General features: G+C 44.5%; 1 protein-coding gene across 12 annotated transcripts in view; it reads right to left on the bottom strand.

Moving 5' to 3' along the window:
• LOC148031522 (phospholipid--sterol O-acyltransferase-like) overlaps positions 1 to 27,796 on the bottom strand; it is a 110,126-nt gene that overhangs the window by 73,401 nt on the left and 8,929 nt on the right. For all 12 annotated transcript variants that reach the window (XR_015691912.1, XR_015691913.1, XR_015691908.1 and 9 more), the window contains exons 4-5: positions 11,919 to 12,088; positions 11,766 to 11,842 (exon numbers count right to left, since the gene is read on the bottom strand). Coding sequence is in view for 6 of the 12 variants with exons in the window: in XM_087685047.1 (XP_087541173.1) it covers positions 11,766 to 11,842; positions 11,919 to 12,088 (247 nt within the window). In the remaining 6 variants the exon portion in view is untranslated. The remainder of the gene's footprint in view (positions 1 to 11,765; positions 11,843 to 11,918; positions 12,089 to 27,796) is intronic.

Below are 27,796 nucleotides of genomic sequence, written 5' to 3'. Positions count from 1 at the left end.
TTAGGGTCGAGAGGTTGGGGACTACTCCAAGTTGCAAATGGTCTAACCAATTTAATTATGGATAGACACTTTTGATTTTGGACAGGCTTAGAAGGGTTGAAATTAATTTTCAAAATTATTTAACTTTGAAAATTAATTTAATGGCTGGATAATATAAAATAGTGGGTTTAGAAGGCTGCCACTTGGCAAAAATAACCATGTAAATTGAGAAAGCGTTTTTTGGGGCTAGGTCACAACCATTCAATCAGTTTTCAGCTTAAGAAAGAGAGAGAGGATATTACTAGTCAGATTTTAGACCTGTTCTTAGCCATTGGAGATAGTAGACAGCACCTAGTAGGTCAAGAGCAACAAATGACAGCAATTGTGGCACCAAGAACTGTTGGCGACAACATTTAATGCAGGTGACAACAAATTGGAGAGCTCTAGATAGCAGGTGATACCATTGAATGCTGATTGGTGCAAGCTACACGCTAATTCAAGGGTTTTCTTGCGTAAAATTCTGAATCTTCTCTCTCTCTGGCATTCTCTCACCTATTCCATCCCATTCTCAAGAGATCTCAGCTTATCTCAGCCATTTGAAGCAAATCTCAGCCAAATTTGGCGGACAACAGGAGAATTTCTACTGTAAACCCTAATTTATAGTAGTAATCAGGGTTTAGCAACCACCTCGGGACCCGTGCCAATAGGAGAAGGCATTGTACATTGAAATCAATACCTACAATTTGTGGTACTATCAAGGATTTTAGATACCCAACCATCCACTGTAAATTTGGGGCGGGATTTGGCCAATTCAGATCCAATTAGAGCAAGTCCTATGTGGAAATCAAGGGGCGAATTCCTAAATTTGTTGGCCGATTTTTGGAACAGCAAAGGCCTTGCTTTTGGATTAGCCAAGGAGATTGTGGAATCTCGACTTGTAATCAATCCATTGAAAATTGAAGTTAAAAAAGTACCAAAAGGGGCACCAGTTCCGGGGCCAATGGTGGGGTGTCCATTGTCCAAGATTATTAAGGTAAAGTGTGCGTTTAAATTTATGTTTATTTGTTGTTGATTGCTATAACTAAGTGCTTGATCAAGGAATTACTACCCTCTTTTAAAAGAAAGGTTCCATTGTCAAGATACCACTTAATCCCTTGATTTGATGGGCCTGAGGCACCTAATTGCAAGCCAAAGCTTTGTGCTATTGCTAATTTTTGCTCTTAGCTGAGAAATTACAGCAATATGCCTTCATACGATAAGATGAAAGCAAGCAATGATAGTGCCTCTCAATATGAACATTCACATGGGAATGAAGGAAATGCAATGCCTGATCTTGGACAAGGCTCACATAATGGATAGCAAGTTGAAAACGTTGTTGTTGGGCAAGATACACAGCCTTCAAGGCATAATGAGGTTGATGACCAACAAAGTGAAGAGAAATTTGATGACCAATTCAAAATCGGATGAGGAAAGTTAAATTGGCAAAAGATCCTCAGTTCAGCCAATTTTCGAATACTCCGAAGAAGAACAACAAGGGTGGGAAAGAAAAGTCATCTTCCACACCTTCGGGGTAACAAGATGCACCAAAGGTAATATCAAAGTCTTTACTTGAAGCTCCCAAAGATCCTAATGAAGCAAAATAGTTGGTACCTACGGGGCAAGGAATGCAGTGCAAGGCCATTATGGAAGTGCCAATCCAATGGATTTTGGACAACCAAGCATGCATGGTCTGATAGGGCAGCCAGGATACTTTGGTAACAGTACAATTTTTCATGCTATGGTTGAACAGAAACTGCATACGAGAATGTCTGGCACAAATCCCTATGGTATGCAACAACCAATGCATGGTATGCAAGGCCCAATGTATTCGGGTATGACTTAAAATGTGCAAAACCCTATGTGTGGCAACATTGGCTTGATGCTTGGGGCACAAAGTAGCATGTTTGGTAATGCATCTGCATCCCCAAATGCTTATGGGGCTCAAGGAATGAGTGCTAGTCATACAAATGCTATGTTTGGTGTTGGTTTTGATGTAAATTCAGCAAATGCACCCTTTTTGCAAGGAGTGTATGAGAACTTGACACCCAAAGGAACAGGGGCAGCAAAGGACTATGATAAGGGTGCAAAGGTAGTGAAGTTTGAGTCCTTCAATGGTGCACAAGATAGGTTGAAAGCTTTGACTTTCATTCAACAATTTGATACAGCCTATTCAAGGGGAAACTTCACTACGTCCTCAAAGATTCGAAAGGCAGCCACTTTCTTGAAGGGGAATGCATGCAGTGATGGTCCACTCTTTCGGTGCAAGATGGAGCACTATCAACATGGATACAATTCAAGTGAATATTTACATTGAATTGGTTCACAAGTATCTTTGAGATAGACATCATGATAGCTAGGAATAAGCTAGATGCTAAGGAATGCAAGAATGTGGAGCAATACAATAAGGAGTTTTGGGATGCATTGTTGCTCATCACTTCTTATCACCTCATACCCCTTCAAGAGCAAGTATTCTGTCTCACAAGGATGTGATATTTGGAGATGCTTAATCTTGCTAATAGCACTTGATTAAGTTATTAATCAAATATGCAAGGTTATTTAGCACATGTAATGCACATGGCAATTATTTCACGGTATGGCCAAGGACCTTGAGAATACAGTGGGTGTTAAAGGTAAAAGTTGTGATAAGTTATGCCGATTGGGTTTTGGTGGTCAGTTAGTGTCAATTTTGACCCTAGGATAGTTATTTAGCCAATAAGTGTCAATGACAACACTAGGGACTAGCATTAATTAATTAATTATTGCCAATCTAAGGGTCAACAAAGATTGGGGACTACTCCAGGTTGCAAATAGCCTGGCTAATTTAATTATGGATAGGCAAATTTGATTTTGGGTAAAATTAGAAGGGTTAAAATTAATTCTAAGAATTATTTAATTCTAAAAATTAATTTTATGGTTGGATAATGTTAAATATTGGGTTTAGAAAGCTACCATTTGGCAAAAATATGCAAATTGAGAAAACGTTTTTTGGGGTTGGGTCTTAGCCATTCTATTACTTTTCAGCTTGAGAAAGAGAGAGAGGGTACTGTTGGTCAGACTTGTTCTCAACCATTGGAGGCAGTAGACAATAGCTAGGAGGTCAAAAGCAGCAAGCAACAACAATAGTGGCACCGGGAACTGCTGGCAACAACATTTAATGCTTATTGGTGCAAGTTGCAGGCTGATTCAAGTGTTTTCTTGCGTGAAATTATGAATTTTCTCTCTCTCTGGCATTCACTCACCTACTCTAGTCCATTCTCAAGAGAGCTCAGCTTACCTCAGCCATTTGGAGGAAATCTCGGCCAGATTTGGTGGAAAGCAAGAGAATTTCTTCTATAAACCCTAATTTACAGTAGTAATTAGGGTTTAGCAGCCACCTTGGGACCCATGCCAAAAGGAGAAGGCATCGTACACTAAAATCAACACCTGCAATATATGGTATTGTCAAGGATTTCATATGCCCATCCATCCATTGTAAATTGGGGGCAGTATTTGGCTAGTTAGGGTTCAATTAGAGGATGTCATGGGGGTGAAAATCCAGGGGCAAATCGCCCAATTTTTGGGCTGATTGTTGGAATAGCAAACGGCTTTTGGATTAGCGAAAGAGATTGTAGAATCTCGGCTTGTAATCAATCCATTGGCAATTGAAGTTAAAGAAATACCAAAAGGGGCGCCAATTTTGGGGCCAACAAGATGTTCGTTGTTCAAGATTATTGAGGTAAAGTGTGCATTCAATTTATGTTTATTTGTTGATTGCTATGATTAAGTGCTTGATAGGGAATTACCACCCTCTCCAAGAAGGAAGGCTGGTTTCACCCTTCCTAAGTCTTCTTTAAAGGACTCCGTCTGCACTTATTCGCATCACCAAGATAAATCCTTGGACGTGCCTACTACCCAATCTCCTGCACCTACCAAGGATCAAACGACAACCACACTGTAGCAATCAAGTCACTCATCACTGCTTGCCCATGGCCCTCTAACTCAACTAGCCTTCGATGCTAATGGTAGACTCATCACTCCATGGGATTACAAGTATCCAAGTTCTCCTTCCCACTTTGTAGATGTACCTTCTTCCTTGCGGGCTAAACATCAAAGACCCAACCTCTTTGCAGTACTAGGAGACTTCTTTAATGATGGTGTACTGGAGACATTAGCAGCAAAGGCCTAGGCTCATGGTACAAAATCTTGTCAAACCTCCTAATCCTTTGTTTTGTCTAGTCATAAGGTGCCTCTTGCACTCTGGTCTTTTAGTAGTTATTGAATCCATTGTATCTAGTTCATACATGATGGCCTAGTGCCACCCTACACCTTGTAATCTTGTTATCTTGTACTTGTTTTTTCGTAATTAATACAAACTACCTATTACAAAGAGAGAGAGAGAGAGAGAGAGAGGATTAGGGGTGCATTTGTCCTACAATAAAAATAAATCCATTTACTTTTGAAAAAAAATAGCATTAACTGCTTTTTAGGGCTTGTTTTGAGGAGACTACATTAGGGGTTAACGCACGATAATTAACATTAAGTGAAACCCTAAAATCAGTGGCTCAACCCTCTTTTTTTTTTCGTAAAAGGTAATTGTATTAATTACGAAAAAAAGGTACAAGTTTACATGATTTCATGATTACAAAATACACGAGGGCCCTAGGCCAACGTGTGGAAAATCCCAGAACTAATCCACGAAAAAGGTTACACAAATCATGGCAAAGACCCAGAGGCAATTGCCATATGCCAGGGAAGCAAGTCCTCCCGAGGGAGCAAGTCCGAGTGCCGAATGAGATCTATCTGCGAATACAAGAGACCTTTAAGCCGGGCAATGTGTCTCGGTATATTAGAGGCCAAATCAAAGAGAAAGGCATTCCGCGTGGTCCAAATGTGCCAGCATCCCCAGTATCTGAAAAAGTGGAATAAGATCTTCATATGTAACTGTGGTGGTGTGGGGTACTTTGGGCACACAAAAACCCAATCGAAAGGAGTTAGTGAGGACCCCACCACTGCGCGCAAGACTTGTGACAAGAGTGACCAGATATTCTTGGTGAGCAGGCAAGAAAGAAATCGATGTCGAGCCGATTCCATAGTAGTGGTACAGAAGAAACAATTGCCATTCAAAATTCTACGCTTGGAAAGGGCCGAGGCAAGAGGAAGAACACCAATCATTACCCGCCAAAGAAAGACCTTGCATTTGAAGGGTGTCTTATTCAACCAGCCCTCCATCACAGTTGCCTTCCACCATGACTGCGATTTCTGCAATCCCCATACAGTATTAGCTTTCACACCCAGCCATTGATGATCTTGAATGAGAAGATGATACACCTGATTGGCAGAGGCCTTTTCCAGACTGAAGCGGCCTGCAAGGTCCTAGTCCTGCCAAGGAGGGCAGGAAAGGGTTGCCTACTCTGAAGCACCGACAAAAGCTGTTCCCATAAATCACGGTATCCGCATGGGATCCTGAAAAGTCTCCTAGCAGTACGAAACGATGCGAGGACATTGCGAGTGACAAGGATTAGCATCCGCAACCCAAGTCACACCCAAATGGGCCATGCGGTTAAATCTCGGTCTGAGCTGCTGTTTGTCCTCCCATGAAAGTAATCTCGAGACTGCCAACAAGTCCAGTTGAAAGGAGTTAGTATGCAAGAGATCCCCCACTGGATGCCAACGGGCCTTTTGGAGCACCACTTTCCAAGAGCCGACCAAGTGCAATAACAGAGAGGAAGAGGGACTAGAAAATCGAGAGTCTGCATTAAGGACATGCCACCAGGAGGCCCGCAGTCGTGTATTACCATGGCGTAGCCCACTATCCTCAAGAAAATAACGGGCTATAATGGTCCACGGGTGATGATCCACACACATGGCGCGAAAAAGAGACCAATGAAGAGCCAGCATATGAGTTTCAGCATCCAAAATAGCTCCACCACCCATGCGTTTAGGGGTACATGTATGTGACCATGAAATCCACGAAATACCTGCTTGCAATGAATCCTTCTTCCATAACATGAAACGAATGGGGCGAGTGAGAGCCTTCAAAGTAGTAGGAGTCCACGGCAGCAATGGCAAGAAATATGTTAGCATTGGTAGCATAATTGTCTGAGCCACTTTGAGGCGGACATGGAATGGCCATGCTTGCGACTTCCAATACATAAACTTTGCTGCCAATTTTTGTGAAATCCACTCCAGTAGTTCCTTTGGCCGAACATCCACCCCCAATGGGTATCCAAGATGCCTTACAATGGAGCCACGAGAAACACCCTGGCCCTGCCACCCTAATGACTGTAAATCAGGCTCCGTGCAACTGAGTATGGCTGATTTAGAGGCATTGATGCGAAGACCAGAAGCATGACCAAAGAGCGTCCAAACATCTAATGCCTTTTGAATGTTGTCCCTGTCAGCCCGCAAAATCATAAAGCTATCATCAGCCAGAGATTGGCTAATGAAGTGCTGCCCCAAAGGAAGAGACAATCCGGCCAGTTGAGCAGAAGCCGCCATTGAGGATAACATTGAAAGGACCGGGTGAGTCACCAGGGCAAAGAAGAGAGGACTCAAAGGGCAACCCTGTTTGATCGAGCGTGCAAGGACAAATGGCTTTGTAACCCCACCATTGAGCATAACTCTTGAAGAAGCCGCAACACTAATGGTGTAGATCAATCAGGACATCCGAGTACCAATACCCATAGCAGACATGAGATCTGCAATGAAAGACCAGTCTAAATAGTCAAAAGCCTTTTCCAAATCCAATTGGATCAATACCACTTCTTGACTGGATTGCCTCGCATAGTCAATAGCCATTTGCACATTTAAGATATTATGCAGAATGTTGCGGCCCTTAATGAAACCATATTGGAGAGGATGCACAATAGCTGGAAGGTACTTGTGAAGCCGATTCGCCAGCACTTTGGAGAAGATTTTATACATCGAACCCATCAAAGAAATTGGTCTCCAGTGTTGCAGCATTGACGGCGAAGGGACCTTTGGAAGCAGTTTGATAAGGCCTTCTTTTCATGAGAAAGGCATGACCCCTGTTTCCCAAACCTGCTGAAACATAGCCGCTAATGGCTTTACCAGCTGGGTGGCCGAGTGCTCAAAGAATTCATTGGTGAGACCATCCCAACCAGGACTTTTATCCTTAGGCAAGTGTAACAAAACCTCCATAACCTCGTCCTCGCAAATATCTGCCTCCAAAGTAGCTTGCATATCAAGTGGAACCTGCTGGCGGACCAGATCATAGAAGACCGAGTGTGCATGCGTAACCTGGCTAGAAGGCGACGGAGAAGAACCAAGAAAATCCATAAAATAATTTCTGCACATATTGACAATGGTCTGCGGATCAGTGACCATGCAACCTTCTGAATGCTGGAGTCTAGTCATATTTTCTCGAGCAGGAGAAGCATGCAAGGCGCGAAAGAACTTATGAGACTGACAGGCACTATCTTGCAAGGTGTCAGTCAAGTTATGCAACTTGGCCTGCTGATAAGATTTCAACTGAAACACCTGAATAAGATGAGCCAAACGCATCTCTAGTGACAGCAGAAATTCATCGTCTGGGATGTCCACCAGCAGCGAGCGGACCAAAGCCAATAAGTCCTCCACTGCATGTCGACGTCGCCGACAAAGAGAGGCATGATGGATCCCATACTGCCGAGCAACCCGCTGGACATTAGCGAGCAGCCGTGCAAAGGAAGCCAAGCCCTCAGAGGCGAAGTCCAATAAGAACCTCTCAATCAATTACTGCATATAGCCCTGAAAGACCGGATGATTCAAATAAGACGAGTTGAAACGTAAAGGGAGTCTATCCAGCAACTGCATAAAAGGTGCAACAGGCTGTGCAAGCATCTCAAGCTGGATGGGGAAATGGTCTGACAATGCATATTGCTGCAATACTTTCATTTCCAACATCTCAGGAAGAAAATCATCCCCCTACATGATATACATTCGGTCCAACCGTGACCAAGTGGTTGCGTATTGTGCGGAATGAAAAGTAAACCCTGAAAAAGAAGGGTGGAGCCACGACCAAAGATCTTGCTTAAGTATGTGAAGAGCAAAGGCATTTCACACCCGGTTTTCCGGAGCATCCATTACCGAATGCCCTGAAGTGGACTGAGAAGAGTCAACACACATATTGAAATATCCCATCAAAAAACCCCTTCAGCCAAGTGACATCGAGCTCTGCAAAGTCGACCAAAGATCCCGTCGGGATGTGGGATCATTTGGAGCATAGAGGCCTAGCAACCATAAAATCTCTCCTTCAAATAAGACTTCGATTACCAGAAAGCGGCCCTGTACATCATTTTTAATAAGAACAGGATGGTATTTCTCATGGACAACGCCGAATAGTGCATAGCATTTGTCCCCGCATAAAACAGGTGGAATCCATGACAATCCACAACTTTTCCTGCTTCACCGTGACTCTTGTGCTCAACCGCACACAAGACATCCCACTGGTTCTCATGCAAGACACTCCACATGGCATGTTGCTTATGACGAGAGCAAATGCCTTGCACATTCCACGTGGCTATCTTCATATAGCTTCAAAAAAGAGAATCAGGAATGAGGCACCTGTTGCCGCGATTTCACCTTTTCCACGAGAGCATCCAGGACACCCTCATCCAGAAAATCAGCCAACACTACAAAAGAATTCTGGCTGCCCGCTTTAGAGGTAGAAGGAATATCCGCTGCCTTGGGAGTGGGGCGGGGATAATGTCGATCCCAGGGTGTAATCACATTACCTCTAGTATCAAACGCCAGCTTAGCAGGTGGGCCCTTGGGACCGTCGGTATAGACTTTCCTTGTAGACTGATTACGGGGGGCAGAAGGGGCCATAGTACGCGCAGCATGCTGCGAAGAGAACATTTCTTTCCTACGCATATACGTCCGCACGGAATCCTGTGAAGCATTAGGCCCAGAATCCGCCACGTCTGCATCCAACTTTTTACCTTTTTTTGGGCGTGCCTCGATCCAATCAGTGCTACAGGAATCCAAACCCAGGACTAGTTGTTTACCTTTATCCACAACATTAGGTTGCTGGAGGGCCTCCTGAGCTGGGGCATCAAGCACCATGTCATCCTTAGGCAGCACAACATGTGCATCATCGGAAGACGGTTGTCTTTCTAGGCATTCGGCCATAAAATGCCCCAATTTGCCACATGAAAAACAGTGTCCTGCAAAGTTGCCCCATTTCAAGCGAAAATGCAAAGGATGCATGCCGGAGCACTTGAGGCGAAGCCACACAGGCCTTCTCTTGGCCGTGTCCCACAACATGCATAAACGGTTTCGATTCATAGCCCTTAGGCTTGGGGGAACTAGCACCGTTCCCACAACCGCCATCGCATCCTTTAACAATGGCCAATAGACCGCCGAACAATTTTCCACTTTCACCCACACCGGGCATTCTCGTTGAAGCAGGCACTGGAAGTCTACCATAGGGCGCCATGGCACAGCATGGACCAAGCGGCGATCGAAGAATAATGGCAACTTGGACAGGAGCTCAACCCGATGTGTCTCTAATTTCAGCAGCACCTCATAAAAGCCGCAGGGTCCAAGGAAGATCTCCTCAACACACTCCCCTTGCAATAAATGGTGCAGCCACTGGCGAATATAGGAAAGCACTGGGATCCTGCCAGTGAAGAAAAGCATAACGGCACGGTCATAAAACACCGAAAAAGACCGCAAGACTGATTTCGGGTCCACCGTGGCTTCCAGCACGTCATCAGTTCCCGAGTCAGAAAAAGTTTCATGATTATGCTGGACATAATCGTCAAGCAGAGTATTGGCAAAGTCCAACAAATGCTCCCAATCAATCTCCTGCGAATCCACAAGATCAGAGGCAACCTGCGCATAGGAACGTTCCTGAGGGCCCATTGTCTCATCAGTATGCTTTGAGCATTACCTGCAGGCGGCAATTCAGAACCCGAAGGCATCTCCTCCGTGCACGGCACCATATCCTCCGGCTCCTCTGTATCAGAATCAGGGCCAAGGGTTGCCACCATCCGATCTAGAAAATCCATATCAAGGCCAGCCATACTGCTGTCGTCTCTCTCTGTTAGGGCGCGCAGGCAAGGGCAACGTCGCAGGGCAGGTCAGCCGACGTCACAGGTCTGGCGACGTCTTGGGTCCGCAGGGCAGGTTAGGCGACCGGACAGGTTTAGCAGGGCGGGTTCAGGAGGGTGGGTCAAACGAGGAGTGAGGCGGGCGCACCGACAGAGGGAATCGCGAGGCAGGTCTTTGTGCAGACGCAAGGACCGGCTGACAGGGAACTCTGCACAGTCGTGCGCACGGAGTCCCGCAGACGGGCTGATCAACGTCAGGCAGGGGTCAGTCAGGGCGCGAACCAGGGTGAGCTTGGGCGAACGGGCACAGGCAGGCGCGACCAGGCGCGAAGTGGGGCGGCAGACGAAGGCGGGCAAAAACGGCAGGAACTGGGGCGGACGAAGGCGAGCAAAAACGGCGCGAACCAAGGCGGCCTGGTCCGAACGAGCGCGGGCAGGTCAGGGACGAACGACGACGGGACGTGCGACGCACGTGCGAGTGGCGACAGGCGCCGAAATGACAGGCGCAGCGTCAACGGGCGCAGAGACGGGCTGATCACTCGCTCCCCGCCATCGCCTTTCCTTCCTCCATCGCTCTCCTCTCTCTCTCTCTCTCTCTCTCTCTCTCTCTCTCTCTCTCAAAATGCAAGGAGGGCACAGGATCTGGCTCAACCCTCTTTCTCTCTCCAAAAGGCCCTCCTACTCCTGGCCTCCTCTTTGAAGAAAGAGCTAATCTCCAACTGGCACTCATCCAAATCCCAAGCTGCCTTGACAGTTGCAAAGGGCCTTGCTACCCAAATCATAGAAATGGCTTCTTTGAGATCCTCATCATTATAAAGGGGCTAGGAATCCTCAGTCCTGAAGGCTGACACTGGTAGCGGATCCCTGACTCCCTCCAAAAGAACGAGTTGTACTGGTGCGAGATCTGATAGAGTGGTGCTTGGAACAATGCCAACTAGATCCCTTTTTCACAAGCATAATCAGCCACAGGTAATCTGTCAATCTGAATACTATCTCTTTGGTTGTTGCTGTTATCCTCGTCTCTATCTCTGTCTCTGTCTCTGTCTCTGTCTGGCAGCTTGTCTCTTTTGCTACTCCTCTCACAAGGCAAGGGTCCTTCCCAGCAGCAGTCTGGTGTCAAGCTCAGCAGCAGGGTCAACTGACTTGAGTAATGTTCCTCCTAGCAGCCCAAACTGCTTCTATTCAGCTAGATCTCCCAGTGATGCTTGAATCAGCCCAAACATGTGGTGCATCAGTCAAATGAGCCCTGAAACAGTGTTATGAACCATTTACAGAGTCCTTACCAACAAATAAATTTGATTCTGAACATATCAAGAACCCTGTGGCACACCCTGGACTTGGAAATTATCCTATGACCACACCAGATACAGGCTTCAATTAATCCCTGTCTCTAGCAAGGTGAATTACTGTGCCTTTCCCAAGTTGAAATTTGATCATCATTTGCAACTAATTTGTGCACAAGTGGAGAATATCGTATGCACATTTCAAGTGTACTCATGGCAAACAAGATCTGTGAACTGTGAACATAAAAACAACAAACTTACTATATGACAGTTTACATCTTGTCAAATGTATTATGGTTACTATTGCCCTCAATAATAGCTTATATACGAATATGTACAAGTTCTAATGTTGCTATGGAGAAAGTCAGGTCACAATAAGCATTTACTTAAGATCTCATTTCTAAATGCATAGATGGGGTTCAGAATCAACCTCTGGCATAGGAAGGCCAAAAGTGAGCCCAGACATTGTAGCTTTCAAAGCTTCAGCTGACCCAAGTAGAGGAGATCCTAACATGAAAAATAATTTCAAGGTTTTAATCTCATGGCCTTGAAGGATGGACCTAACTAGCAGGAAGTGACATACCAACAGCAATATATGCAAATATGTGATCATCTATCCATTGTTGGTATAATTTTGGAGCTATCTCAAATTTTAGCCATTCTAAGAAATAACGGAACACATTGTTTCCCATCGAATGAGCAAACACAAGAGCTGGACCACCCCGTATCTTCAGAGCTGTTTCAAAAGCTAGCCTGAAAAGAACCACCAAGTATGTGCACCTTTTCAGAAAAGAAAAACACGAAAAGTTTGTCCTTATGAATTTTGTTTGCTTACATTGTCATAAAATTTCCTTAGAATTAAACATCAACAACCTTTTACTGCACACAGTCATCATAAGGCAACAATGTTACACTGCTGAGTTTGCAGGAAACCCTATAGACTGAGAGATTAGTATGCAACAAGCACTTGACATAAGTCATGATTGCATGAGTGAATAGCAATCATATATTTGAAGCGCTCTTTAAAAAACCCAAACCACATACATTTCTAAATCATAAGCAAGGGGCAAGGCTCTGGTCAGTATTGTCACTCTTTTCTAAGCTAATTTGTTATCTGATGAGATGGTACGTACATCTCTTGAGTGAAGAGTTCTCCAATGTTAGACACTGTTGTGCTAAGAAATGCACTTAGCTACGTGAACAGCCCCAAAACATGCTTCTTTTCGGCTTATTTTAGCCAAAACCCTAAAATGGGGAGCAGATCGAGAGAGTTAAGTGGGAGAGGATCTAGAACCCTAATTTTCTATAAATAGGCAGCCAACACTCCACTCTTGTTCAATCTCGTTTTTGCAGATTTCAGGTGTTTCAGCTTGCTGCCCACACCCCGTTCGCGGAGGATATCTCAGCCGAAGCTGTCCATTGCTGTCTCCATCAGTTGGCGCCTGATTTCCAGCCCTCTTCACGCAGTTTGGAGCTGATTCCAATCAAGCGACTGCTATTCCTGTGCAGACCTGCTACCGTACAGCCTACCATGTCATCACAGTCCCACTATCTGCGTTTTTAGTCTTTCTCTCTCCTGCAAGCTATCCTGCCTGCGTTTTTAGTATTTCTCTCAACTGCTGCCTACGTTTTTAGTCTTTCTCTCTCGTACAGGCTGTCCTACCTGCATTTTTAGTCTTTTTCTCACCTATTACCTGCGTTTTTAGTCTTTCTCTCTCCTCACTACTGTCTTCATAAAATCCAACTTCTCACTACTGCGTTTGCTAGTGTTCGACATCCAAAGACTGCCTTACTACGATTCGGGATCCGTTCGGAGTATGACACACTCTCCAGCTCATTACCCCTGCCCTAATCCTTGAGATACAGGAGTTCGAGGTTCAAATATGGCACCTATATCATTTCCAAGGGATTTTCACCCAAAATTCCAACCTTACCCTTAATTAGATTTATGGGAAAAGAGAGATTTCGAGGTTCAGTATTCATTCATTGCATAGTGTGTTTGCTGTTTGAGCATCGTATTATTCAGTAGTTATATAACTTGCTGGTTAAAAGCATAATTAAATTGCAGGTTGAAGTTCTATAATCTATGTAATATTGTCTTTGCATAATGATATATTGTAGCTCATCTCTTTTACTCGTTTTTTAAATTTAAATATTAAATTGAATCCAAAGAGATTTTGAAGGTCTTTTAGATTTCTTTTCTTTTAAAAATTCTATATTTTCTCTAGTTGGACTTGAAAATACTCAACAATCCAAGTATATTCAAGGATATAATAATGTAGAACGAAGCGTTTGTCTATATGAGTAATTTTAACGGTGATTCAAAGTATTGAAATAAATGTTTGTGTTAGGATATTTCTTTACATGGTATCAGAGCCTGGTACTCTCTGAGAAACCTAGGCCTTTGATATGAAAGGTCTACACAAGAAGTAAGAACAACAGTAGGTTCAAATGGCTTCGAACACAACAACATCGATTCAGTCTCCAGAATCAACTATGTCGAGAACCGAGCGAGAGTGGGCCGATCAGCTTGCTCCACAAAGTTCCGACATAGTGGAAGACACTTTTGATTACATGGAAGAAAAGCTAGACAAGCTGACTGAAGAATACAAACTAATCATAGCTTATCGACGAAAGAAGATTGAGGAGCTCGATCGAAGGATTGCCCTTCAAGAAAAGCTTCTAAATGAAGGTATGCATGAATTTCTATCTTTAGATGTTGCGCATAAATCTGATGATATTGCAGGGCCATCGAGACCTCCATTAGGGACCGTGGGTCCCCCTCTTGGAGAACAAGACCTGGAGTATGTTCCTTTCTTTCATCCTCTTCCGTCCACTCCGGTGCAAGGTACTTTAGATTCATCTTTTGTTCCTTCTTCTTTTACCTCTTCTGCTTTGCAATATTCTTGTAGAGATCCTCTGAAAGAAAGAGTTCAGTCTGTTGACTATGAAAAAGGTCGTCTTGAGGACCAATTCTTATATGTTAACACACGTCGTGGGGATTATAAGAAAAAGCCAGGTACCTCTTCTTCTAACCTTCCTTCTTTTCAGTCTACTTCACAAAATCAGAATGAATTTGGTATTTCTTTTTCTTCATTGCATGGTGCATCATCATCTTCACACTTTCATTTCCAATCATTAAAAATTAAAAATGAACAAAATACATCTGCACCTCTCACACACCATATTTTCAAAACCCACCCATCCCACCACATTCTTCCGTTGCTTCTCCACTTTCATTCACACCATTTACATTTCCATTTCAAACACCTCATGTCGCACCACACATCAGACCGGGGGGTTATGGAAACATAGGCACATCCTTTAGGACTTCATCCTTACCTCTATCAGGTGATGTTCCACCTACTTCACATAAACTTTCGGGATCATTGTAACCTAGGTATCCCCCCCAGTCTCTCCCGAGTGTGGATCAATTAACTCCATAGTTTGCCTCCATGGCTTTACCTTGTGGATCTTTTGGTCATATTGTTGTGCCCCAGCCTCACTTTGGACCGGGCTTCTGTGTCCCAGTGCCTCCATCTACACCGGCACCTTATGGAAACATTCATGTTCCAGTGCCTCCGCCTCAATTGGCACTCATTGGATACTCACAGCCTACTTTTGCCTACCCATCTTTTCCCCCTCCTCCTTTTTCTTATCAAACATCCACCTCCACCATCTTACCCGCCATAATCTTATCCCTCACATCCATCTTACTGTACCTACACGACACCTCATGGTTCTAGCTCATCTTCTACCAAGCATGCATTTAATGACAAGACTCGTTTTAACGGGTCAAACTTTACTACTTGATCGAACTTGATGAGACATGTCCTTGACTCCCATAACCTATGGAATCTTGTGCAAGGGTTGGAACCCCAACCCGATCCCGCACTTGTTCCATACGAGGTTGTCCACTCATGGAAGGCTAGGAATGCCTCCGCTATTGTCGAGCTGATGCAGGGCTTAATGCCTGAGTTTCATTCTCAGCTTCAGCATTTTGACTTAGTGTTAGAGTGATGGGCACACTTAACTGACCGCTATGCGGCTTGGGATAGGACCCGTCGTATTAATCTTGACCATGAGCTTCAGCTTTTCAAAATCACTGACCGGGATGACTTGAAAGTCAAGTTAACTAAGTATTAGCGTCTCCTCGCTGAATTCTCCACTACGGGGACTCCTAAGTCCTCTGATGATCAGATCACATTGTTCCTAAATAAACTCCCCAAGAAATACTTCAATTTTGTGGAAGGCATAGTTTCAAAACCTACCATGCCTACATTCTATGAATTTGAGTGTCAGCTATTGCGCTACGCACGGTTGTTCGATCAGTTTCATTCGAATTCTTCTTTAGAGGGGGCTCTTGTTGCTCATTCTCAAAAAGGGCAACCAGGAAAGGGCAAATAAAACCAAACCTCCACTCAAAATCAAAATCAAACTCAAAAGCAAAATCAATCCGGGGACTCACAAGGAACATCCCAATCCCTCAAACCTAGGTAGTAGAATGTACCTAAAAAGAATAGGTATTGTCAACATTGTCAAAGGGCAGGCCATTTTGACGACGAGTGTCAATCGAAGGCAAGAGGCATAGCACCAAAACCTAAGTCTCAGACCCCCGCAACTCAGTCGGCTAACAACCCCCAGCCAGGGAGACAGGGTGATTGCAAGGGGCAGTTTAAAGGTCAGACTCGGACTGCCACTGGATAGCCATCTCAGTCGACAATGTTCTCAACTCCAGAGGGCTTGTCTGACTGTTCTGTAGAGGCCCACATCGTCTCCATAGAGACATCAGATCTCTCTCTCTCTCTCTTTTCATGAAGATAATTGAATTAAGTAGTAAATATTTACATCAAACCATCAAGTCAGCAATCTCTCTGTATCTCTTACTTTCTGTTACATCAGACCATCAGGTCATCCGAGAAACTCTCTCTCTCTCTCTCTCTTCATTTTGTTACATCAGACCATCAGGTCCTCAAAGAAAGTGTCGAAAGACTATTAGGAGTATGACACAAAGAGAAAATCACACTGCTGGTGTAGAGCAAACAATGGGCAGCAATGTCAAGAAGAACCAGGTCAGCTGATATCATAGAAGAAATCTTCCATAGCACTAAACCTCGAATACGGGCCATATGACCATGGATGCCCGAGGCCGAATCAAAAAGAAAGGCATTCCGAGTTTGCCAAATATGCCATAAGGCAGTCCATCTAAGGAACTGGAATAGGCAGGAATAATCAGAATGCAAAGAAGGCACGGAGGGCAGCTTTTCCATAATCCATGACCGGGCTGTTATTCGGAGTTGAGTCGCCGAGAGCCAGACGCTAGAAATAAAACACCAGATCTGTCGTGCTACTGGACAAGAGCCAAAAATATGAAGCAATGTTTCATCACATGTAGTGCAAAATACACAACGACCATCAGAGATCTTTCGGGCACACAGCACCTCTCCAGTTGGAAGACCACCAATCAGTAGTCTCCACAAGAAAACTTTTCCCTGATAGGGAACCTTAGACTTCCAAAGCTGAAGGAATCTTTCCTGCCACTTCTTTTTGCCATCCCTAATATGCCATAATTTATTCACCTTTGTAGTGACCCATCTCCTGGTCTCCACCATCTGATGGTATATCTGGTTAGCAGACCTCTTCTCAAAATCATCTAGAATCACAAACTTCCAGTCACACCATGGATACAATGGCTGTAGCACTGGTAAAGGAGAGAACCTCTGAAGTGTGACATGTATGGATGACCAGATATCGCAATATCCACGGGGTACCCAAAAGTGTTGACGAATACGCCGAAAAGAGTAAAGACAGGACTTCCCAGGAATAACACCATCAAACACTATCTACAACCCCAAACGAGCCATCCGATTAAACTTGAGTCTTTTCAAATCTTTGTCCGGTCAATCCAACAACCTGGAGAAGGCTAAGACCTCTCCTTGCAGTGAATTCGCCTCCTTGCGAATCTCAAGAGGGCGCCAAACTGAAAAATGTAAGATCTCTTGGCAGGATGCAATCAAATGAGAAAGGAGAAAAAACTGGGTGGTCTTAATTGGTCTCGAGGAGTTGAGCACATGCCACCAGGAGACACAAATAACCGTACTACCATGAGAGATGCCAGTCTTTTCAATGAAAAATTTTGCAATGTCGACTCTGCACACATAATGCTTGCAAAAGGGCCAACCTCAAGGCTTTCATATGCAAATTAACATCAACAGGGCTGCTCCCCCCATTCGTTTAGGCATAGTCACATGCTGCCATGAAATCCAAACCTGACCCAACCAATTCCCCTTCTTTTTCCACAACATAAACCTGATAGGCTGAACAAGTTCCAAAAGGGACTTCTTAGTTGAGGGAAGGAGTGGCAAAAATAACGATATCATACTGATCATAATACTTTGAGCAACTTTCAGTCTGACATGTAAAGGCCAGCCTTGAGATTTCCAATACATGAACCTGTCATGAATCCAAGAGGCCATCCAATCCAGTAAGGCCCGGGGTGCTACCTCCACCCCAATAGGATATCCCGAGTATCTAGTTATATTTCCCTTTGGGATCACAATTCCATGCCAGCCCAAGGCCTGCAGATCAGTCTCCATACAGGAGAGAAGTGTAGATTTCTGCATATTAATATGAAGACCAGATGCCAAAGCAAAAAGATTCCATGCCACCATTGCCCGATTAACATTAGTGCAATCAGCCTTAAGGAACATAAAAGAATCATCTGTCAAAGATTGACCTACAAGTTAAGTACCACTGAAAAGAGTCAAGCCAACTATCTCGCCTTGATCAGCCAACTGTCCAACAATGAGAGCATCAGGTGAGTGACCAAAGCAAACAACAAAGGGCTAAGAGGGCAGCCTTGCCTAAGAGATCGAGATAAGGCAAATTTTTCCGTGATCCCTCCATTAAGAGCAATACGAGCTACAGCTCCCTGACCAATAGTGTCAACAAGAGAAACCATGCGAGGGCCAAATCCCATTGTAGACAATAATTGCCGCAAAAAAGGCCAACTAACATGATCAAATGCCTTCTCAATATCGAGCTGAAGCATTACCACTTGCTGTCTTGAAGCTTTAGCATAGTCAATTCCCAGTTGAACATTCAAGATGTTATGCGTGATATTCCGACCTTTAATGAAACCATATTGACGTGGATGAACCAGGTGCGGAAAAACTTTCTGCAATCTGTTCACAATGATTTTGGAGAAGATTTTATATAACGAACCCATAACGGAAATAGTTCTCCATTGTTTCAAAGAGGTAGGGGAGGGAACCTTGGGTAACAACCGAATGACAGCAATCTTCCAATCGAATGGCATGGTACCAGAGTTACACACTTGCTGCCATAGGCGAGTCAATGGGTCTTTAAGCTGCTACACATTAGCTGAAAACAGCTCATTAGGAAGCCCATCCTAGCCAGGGCTTTTCCTTCGGGGTAGATGGGATAGCACTTCTTCCACTTCATCTTCTGAAATATCTGCCTCCATTAAGTCCACCCATTTTGGTTTGACCTGGTTGCTTACCAACTCGCAAAAATAGCGGCAAGCAGAGAGGACAGCATCAAAAGATTTCTCTTGCGGTCCCAACAAGGACTTATAAAAGTCAACACACATACGAATGACGGTGGCTGGATCCGTCACCATAACACCCTGTTCATCCATCAAGCGCACAATATTTTCCCTAGCATATTTCTAGTGCAAGTGAGCAAAGAATTGATGGGATTGGCAATTATTATCATATAAAGCTTCTACTTTGGCCAACAATTTGTATTTTGCATATTCTTGTTCTTGAAGAGAATGAACCCTGCCTTTCAACCATTCAATGCATGTGATCAATTCATCATTAGAATCCCCTGATTGACTTAAAGACAAGGAGTGGGCCAATAAAGATTGAGCATTCCGCAATTCAGCTCGTAAAGAGGAAGCCTGCTGAATACCATACTGACGGGATAATTGTCAGGCATTGTCCCTAAAAACAGCCCATGCATCCATCCCTCCAGATAGGACCTTCAAGCTAAAGGAAGCGATCAGTTGCTGAACATATTCCAAAAACTGATTCTGGTGTAGAAAATATTGATTAAAACGAAGTGGCAATCGAGCAAGAAGAGCCTTAAATACATGAACAAGTCTATGGGTCATTTCCAAGACCAAAGGGTAGTGATCTGATAAGACGTTGTCGTTCCACCCACATGTCAATAACTGCAAGAAGAAAGGAATCACTGTGACAAATATATATCCGATCCAATCTGGCCCACGTGTTAGGATGTTGCAAAGATCGATAGGTATAACCAGATTGTGATGGATACATCCAGGACCACATGTCCTGCTTTAAAGATCCAGCTGCAAGGGCATCCCAAGCCTATCGCTCAGGACCATCCATTACCGAGTGCAGAGAAGTAGCCTAATCCCCAAATAGACATGCATTAAAGTCGCCCATGGCAAAACCTTGGCGAGCCATGGAAAGGCAACACAGGTCATCCCAAAGTTGACGACGCTCCCTTACCATGGAAGGAGCATACACACCCACCAACCACAAAACCTCTCCCTCATACAGTATCTCCAAAATTACAAATTGACCTCGAGGGTCTTGAGAAACCAACTATAGCTACAGACAGGATTTGACAGCCAACAGAACTCCAAATTTATATGGAGCTCGACCACTGAAAAAAACAACATAATCCTTATAATCATAGGAGGATCCAGCCAAAACATGTTGTTTATGCTCCACCGCACAAAATACATCCCACTTTCCAGCAAACACAACTTTCCACAACCGATATTGCTTACTACGCGAAGAGATACCTTTCACATTCCACAAAGCAATCCTCATAATAAATCGGAAATGAGAAAACAATTGAACCATCGCTTTTTCTTTCCCTTTTACATCTATAGCTTTGGCTGCTTGGAATCTTTCTATCTCACTTCGGATTACATCTACAAGGTCCACCCTTTACAAACCAGCAATCGAAGCACGAGAAGAAAACTGTTGTTGCTGTGAACGAAAAACATCCCTAGGAGGCACAAGCCTCCCTTGCATATCAAAGCGCAAAGCAGAATTGGAATTCCTTATATCATCTCCGGTCGGAGCACGTGAAGATTGAGGGTTCATATAAAACCCCCTACCTCTGCGTTGAAAGGTCCAAGTGATATGGTGTGGCGATGGATGGGCAAGAGCCGAACGAGATGCTTGTCTTGCATTATGTCTAACCACCAATACCCAAGAATCTTCCCGAGAAGACACATTCCGGTAGACCGGAAGGAAAGTATGCTCAAGGCCCACTTGAGGAACCTCCTTTTTACCTTCATCATGACCATGTTGGGGAGGCATCTCAAGATCAGCTTGAAGCTGCTGATGTATGTGGGGAGGATAGTGATCTTGCATATCCATGTCTGAGTCTAAAGATCGCTGCAAAACCTCCGGATTTTTGTCACATTCCGAAATAAAATGGCCCAATTGGCCGCATCGGAAATAGTGTCCTGCAAAAGTACCCCATTTCAACTCATAAACCAAGGTTTACAGTCTTGGAACCTGAAAACGAATTTTGGTTGGGCGAGGTTTTCCTATGTCCCAAAGCATGCATGCCCTGTCCCGATTGCGGAAAGCCAACCGAGGCTCTACCAACACGTCGCCTACAGGTAACGGCAGCACCATATTCAGACAGAAACAACAGATCTGCACCTGGGCTGAAGATTTCTGAGATGAGCAGAGCCTGCAGACCAGACATTCTTCTATTGCATGTGCAATCTGCCCCTGTGCACTGATAAAGAGAGCAGACCTGCCCCTATACAGAGAATGTGTGTGTGTGTGTGTGTGTGTGTGTGTGTGTGTGTGTGTGTGTGTGTGTGAGAGAGAGAGAGAGAGAGAGAGAGAATTTTGTGATCGGAATCTGGTTCTGCTATGGCAAATCTGCAGGAATCTAATGGTATCAATATGGCCTTTCTCGATCAGCAGCTTGGACAAGGGAATGACAAAGACTTGACTGACTCGGATGGGGATTCATTGGCTGATGAACTCGGGCCGTTGTTGGATAGTGAAGAGATGGGCAAATGTCGTAGGATGTCGGTTGAAGAACCGGTCTTAGGCCCGAATTCGCCTCACACTGAGGTTCATGTTTCGTGTTCACAACTTGATGGGTCTTTATAGTTCACGCTGGCCACTGCCAATCATCTTATGTCGGATTATGTCCATTGTAATGAGAATAAAGCTAACGCATTACCGGATGGGGATCAAGTAGTTGCAGTCATGGGAACCGACCTGGTCTTACAACAGATAGCTGCTTTTCATGAGAGGGCAGCCATATTTTATTTTACTAGAAGGACTCCTTTGATCACTAGAATTCGCTTAGATGATGCTTTAGAGGGCGTATGCAGATTCCCCTGGTTGAAGAGATTTATGATGGCCCGAAGGAGTTCTTTGAGGTTCTTTTTCGTTCTGCGGAAGTAAGGGCTCTTATTATGCAACACATTCCTTTGTTTATGGATGGGCAGCTAGTTCATGTGGTCCCTTGGAGGTCCATGGCTGGGTTTCAAGAGGTGCTGAGATAGGCATGCCCAATTTGGGTAGAGGTGGTGGATTTCCCTACGCATCTCTGGAGACTCCTCCCTCTGGTTTTGAGAACCCTTGGGGAGGTTTTGGTGGAACCTCAACTGGCTTCCCGCAATCAGAATAGGGCATGTATGCTTTGGGATATAGGAAACCTCACCCACAAAGATTCATTTTGAGGCTCCAAGGTTACAAACGTTGGTATATGAGTTGAAATGGGGTACTTTTGCAAGACACTGTTTCAGATGTGGCCAGTTGGGCCATTTCATTTCGGAATGCGATAAAAATATGGAGGTAGGGCAAAAGCCCTATGGATCCATATATGGAAATGCAAGACCAACTCCCTCAGCAGACAATTCAGAAGCCGGTAGCTGATTCAGAGCAGCTTTCCCAACATGGTCGTAATGAAGGTAAGAAGGATGTTTCCCACGATGGTGGGGAGCGTGCTTCGCTTGCGGGTGGGCGGAATTTGTCTCTTCAGGGACAAGCTTGGGATGCTCTTGCAGCGGCATCTTTGAAACAGGGCATGTGGTCCCGGATGTATCCATCACAAGCCGGATATACTTATCGTTCTTTTCAGCATCCAAATACTTGGGCCAAACTGGATAGGATCTACATTTGCCTGAGTGACTCTTTTCTAAAATAAAAGATGGTTGCTCTCTCATGGAAGGCAGCAATCTGCTATAGAACCAGTTCCATTCTACATGATCCCCTTCCGGAAAAGAGTTAGCTTTACTCTCATTAACATGTACATAATCGGACATAAGATGGTTGGAAGTGGCCAGCATGAACTGAAGAGACCCATCAGGTCCTTGACCAAAACCTTGGACCTCTGGCCAAGGCAAATTTGGGGGGCATAATAGCGAATCTTCAACCGACATCTTCTGATATTTACTTGTCTCATCCCCTTCTATCAACTACTCGGAATCCTCTGCCAATGAATCGCTATCCAAATCTGACAGAACTTGGTCTTTCCCATTCCTAAGTGCTGGTCGAGAAAGGCCACATCAATACCATTTGTCTCCTGCAAATTCTCCATCATCGAACTAGATGCTGAGCATGAACTGCTCCGAGTATGACACATACCATACTATTGCCACAACCTACAAGAGTACATCATCATTGGACCTCATCTTATGTGAGTGTCCCTTTGGATAGAGCAGTGGCAATCAGCCGGTCTAGGGGCCCATATCCACCCAAACGAAGGCCTAGACATCCACATCACAGACAAATTAGAGCCATCATTGAGTGCCATAGGAGAAAAATGACGAGACACCTCAACCACACAGAGATATATCTCCTTAGATGATAGACATCTCATAGATAGAGAGTTTCCATTTTCTACTTTTACTTTTAGATCATCAACATGTTTTCTTTTTATAGGACACTATTTCACTTTTTAGTCATGTAGGCATGTTTTTTATCTTTTCTCATTCCAGATGAGAAACACACCATCATTCTATATATTCCTCTAGTCTCATAGGCCACATTGGCCTTTTAGAGACGTTAATATACTCTCTCTCTCTCTCTCTCTTTTTTTTTCGTAAAAGGCTCTCTCTCTCTCTCTCTCTCTCTCTCTCTCTCTCTCTCTCTCTCTCTCTCTCTCTCTCTCTCTCTCTCTCTCTATCTGTGTGTGTGTGTGTGTGTGTGTGTGTGTGTGTGTGTGTTGGTTTTTAGCAGCAAGAGACGAGAATAACTGTTGGTTTTCACAGATGGCTATTTGGATGAGCCTACATGGTTTGGATATTGACCATCTTCCACCTTTGGATTATAGCCTTGACTGCTCTACAATTTCTCTCAGCCGATCAGAGTTGAACCAGGTGATCAGAGCTGATATCTTGAGGATTGAAACAGCAAGGACATGGATCCATCCACCACTCCCTCTAGGATCAAGGATGGAGTTCTACAGGAGTCATTTCTTATGTCTCTCTGATGATGGTTTCACTATTCGGCCAGCATATATGGACACCCATCTCTCCCATAGCGTACGGGTTGCTATCGGACAAATCTCTCTCTCTCTCTCTCTCTCTCTCTCTCTCTCTCTCTCTCTCTCTCTCTCTCTCTCTCTCTCTCTCTCTCTCTCTCTCTCTCTCTCTCTCTCTCTCTCTCTATCTGTGTGTGTGTGTGTGTGTGTGTGTGTGTTGGTTTTTAGCAGCAAGAGACGAGAATAACTGTTGGTTTTCACAGATGGCTATTTGGATGAGCCTACATGGTTTGGATATTGACCATCTTCCACCTTTGGATTATAGCCTTGACTGCTCTACACTTTCTCTCAGCCGATCAGAGTTGAACCAGGTGATCAGAGCTGATATCTTGAGGATTGAAACAGCAAGGACATGGATCCATCCACCACTCCCTCTAGGATCAAGGATGGAGTTCTACAGGAGTCATTTCTTATGTCTCTCTGATGATGGTTTCACTATTCGGCCAGCATATATGGACACCCATCTCTCCCATAGCGTACGGGTTGCTATCGGACAAATTCGCACCTCCTCACATAGGCTTCAGATGGAGATAGACAAATGGACAAATACCCTAGTAGAGGATAGGACTTACCAACTTTGTGGTCGAGAGCCTGAGATGGAAGAGCACTACATATGCAGATGCACAGTATACTATGACATACGAGGACGGTACCACTGCCTCTTCTATGATGGATTTGGACCTAGTATGTGAAGGTTTCCCTATGAGTTGGTCAAACAATACTATAATTCCGTTATTTAAAAGTGGTGATCCCTTGATTCCTAGCAACTACAGGACTATCATGATCAATCATACTTTGGCCAAGATATATGGATCTATATTGGAGCATGAACTCGGTGAGTGGGCTGAAATGCAAGGCAAGAGAGCACAAGAACACGCAAGTTTCAAATGAGGATATACCACGCTGGACCATATTCTCACACTTAGAGCCATTATTGAGGAAGGTCGAGCCCGAGACAAGAGGATCTATTGTTGCTTTGTAGACTTCGCAAAGCTTTTGATACAGTGCCTCATACACGCATCATGCAGAGATTGCAGGACGTTGGAGTACCAGAGGGTATACGATGGGGTGTCTATGCATTATATGAGGCAGTGATAGGTCATGTACGAGCGCCTGGGAGGCTATCAAAGAGGATTGATAATACCATAGGAGTGAAACAAGGATGTCCACTTTCACCCACATTGTTTGGTGTATACATAGATGAAGTGTCTGATTACATAGACCAAGGAGGAGGAACTAGAGCCAGCCCGGCAGGGGTGCTGATACCGATATTACTGTATGTAGATGATATTGTTCTCATTTCAAATTCACCGGAGGGATTGCAGTGACATCTAGATGCTTTGCACATCTTCTGTAGAGATAAAGACCTCACATGAACCTTGTGAACACCAAAACCATGGTTTTCAATACTTCAGCAGCATGGGTGACTAGATCTATGTACCAGTTCACATTTGGGGGAAACCTACTGGGGCATGTGAGGGAATATGTCTACTTGGGAGTCACCTTCTCTAGCCCACGTTTTTCGTTGAGAGGGGCATCAGAGGCACGTCTGGCACGTGGATACGCAGCACTAAGGGCACTCGAGAGTCAATGTGCTCACATACAATTCCAGGAGCCCCGCACTAAACTCTGGTTGTTTGACACCCTAGTCACACCTACATTACTATATGGAGCAGAGGTATGGATTTGCAGCTTGTACCACAGGTGTCTTAGCCCACTCACTCATCAAATTAGAGTGGAGAGGGATTATTATGATGGTTGGGATAGCATGGAAAGGCCACTAATCATGATGATAGCACGCATGATTAGGAGTAAGCCCTCCACTCCACATCCCATTGTCAGAGCAGAGCTAGGGGGGCAACACCTATAGTTACGAAGGCACTCTTCAAGGCAGTGACCTTTTGGCACAGACTATGGGAACTTCCACGCCATAGATACTCTAGATTGGCACTAACCTCATCTAGACAACTAGCAACAGGAGGCGAGAAGAACTGTTGGTTTTCACAAATGGCTATTTGGATGAGCCTACATGGTTTGGATATTGACCGTCTTTCACCTTTGGATTATAGCCTTGACTGCCCTACACTTTCTCTCAGCCGATCAAAGTTGAACCAGGTGATCAGAGTTAATATCTTGAGGATTGAGACACCAAGGACATGGATCCATCCACCACTCCCTCTAGGATCAAGGATGGAGTTCTACATGAGTCATTTCTTGTGTCTCTCTGATGATGTTTTCACTATTCGGCCAGCATATATGGACACCCATGTCTCCTATAGCATACAGGTTGCTATCGGACAGATTCGCACCTCCTCACATAGGCTTCAGATGGAGACAGGTAGATGGACAAATACCCTAGTAGAGGATAGGACTTGCCAGCTTTGTGGTCGAGAGCTTGAGACAGAGGAGCACTACATATGCAGATGCACAGTATACTGTGACATACGAGGACGATACCACTATCTCTTCTGTGATGGATTTGGACCCCTTCGTCACGTCATGGAGTATGAGGACCAAAGATGCCTAGGTCTTTTCCTCGCAGAGCTCAAGAGGCGCCAAACTGCACTATTGCGAGACACGAGGCTAGGTCACCCAGAGGGACACACACAAAGAGCGGTGACAAACTTCTACAAAGCCGACCCTACTGACACTACCATCCTAGTAGTGATAGAGCCACCCCGCTAGAAACCTTACAGGCCACACCATGGAGTCACATTGGATAGAACCATTTCCCTTCGTTGAGCACGACGGCCCTGTCTACCAGGACCACGTCCAAGGAAGCCACACCATAGTCGAATTAGAGCCATTATCATGAGACACCGCAAACTCACCACCAGGCATATCAGTGAAGCAGCTATAGGGACCGCATCATAGCTGAGATCATATGCAGATCTTGAGATCAGCTACAGCCCATAGTCTCCACCACACTTTTGTACATGGTTCTATCAAATCTGGTTCTCCTTTCCTTTCCTGTTATTTTCTATCAATGGAACAACACTACACATGGTTCAACCCTAGAATAGTCCCATCATATAGTTATTTTCAGTATTGTTTCATAGGCCACCCACTTATTTGTAATGTTATCTTTACCTTATTGATGAGATGACATTAGACATGGATGTACTCTGGATTTTGTCTCATAGGCCACATTGGCCTTATGTAGACGTTAATCTCTCTCTCTCTCTCTCTCTCTCTCTCTCTCTCTCTCTCTCTCTCTCTCTCTCTCTCTCAATATATTCTCTCCATGTCTAATTATCTCTCACAGGGAGGAGACAGAGGAGCTCCACTAGCTGGCACATGGATACCTCTCCTATTGTATATAGATGACATTGTATTGATAGCTGATTCTCCAAGGGGACTATAGAGACACTTGGACATTTGGACCACTATCCAAAGTCGTGGATTTTACTAAGTAGCAATTGCATAGCCTCCTTCTCCTTGCAATACGACCGCTTCATGACATTCTCCTCAAGGGTATAGCTGCTTCAAGAAGCCAAGGCCCTTCACAGAGGCAGCTCAAAGCTTTGTGAGGGAGACTCAAGAGGCCTTAGTACAGTTACAGCGCCATTTAGTTGAGCCAATCTACACTTCCTAGGCCTTGACACAAATGCCAACGACACCTTCATAAGCAAATATAGGAGATTATCACACAGGCTAGAGCTAGGCCCTCCATAACCACATGAGATTGTTAGAGATTGACATTCCCTGGACACACAAATACAGATCTGAGCAATTTCACAGCAGTTTCTCTAGGCAATCCACGTGGTAGTTAGTCCGTATAGCAGCAGCAGCAAGGAGTGCAGGTGCCACGTGGCATAGTCGGCCAAGTTTGCTACAATCGAACAAAGCAAGTTGGAAAATTGTTGTCCAGTCGGCTACATTAAATGCAGCCACCTGCATTTTTTTGGCATTTTTCCTGACCTATTTATTGGCCCT

This window comes from Lygodium microphyllum, chromosome 9, assembly GCF_053477565.2.
Source record: "Lygodium microphyllum isolate KBCC chromosome 9, Lygodium_microphyllum_v1.1.10, whole genome shotgun sequence".
NCBI lineage: Eukaryota > Viridiplantae > Streptophyta > Polypodiopsida > Schizaeales > Lygodiaceae > Lygodium > Lygodium microphyllum.
The sequence above is the reverse complement of the archived record's forward strand: the minus strand, read 5'-3'. Positions and strand labels throughout refer to the sequence as shown.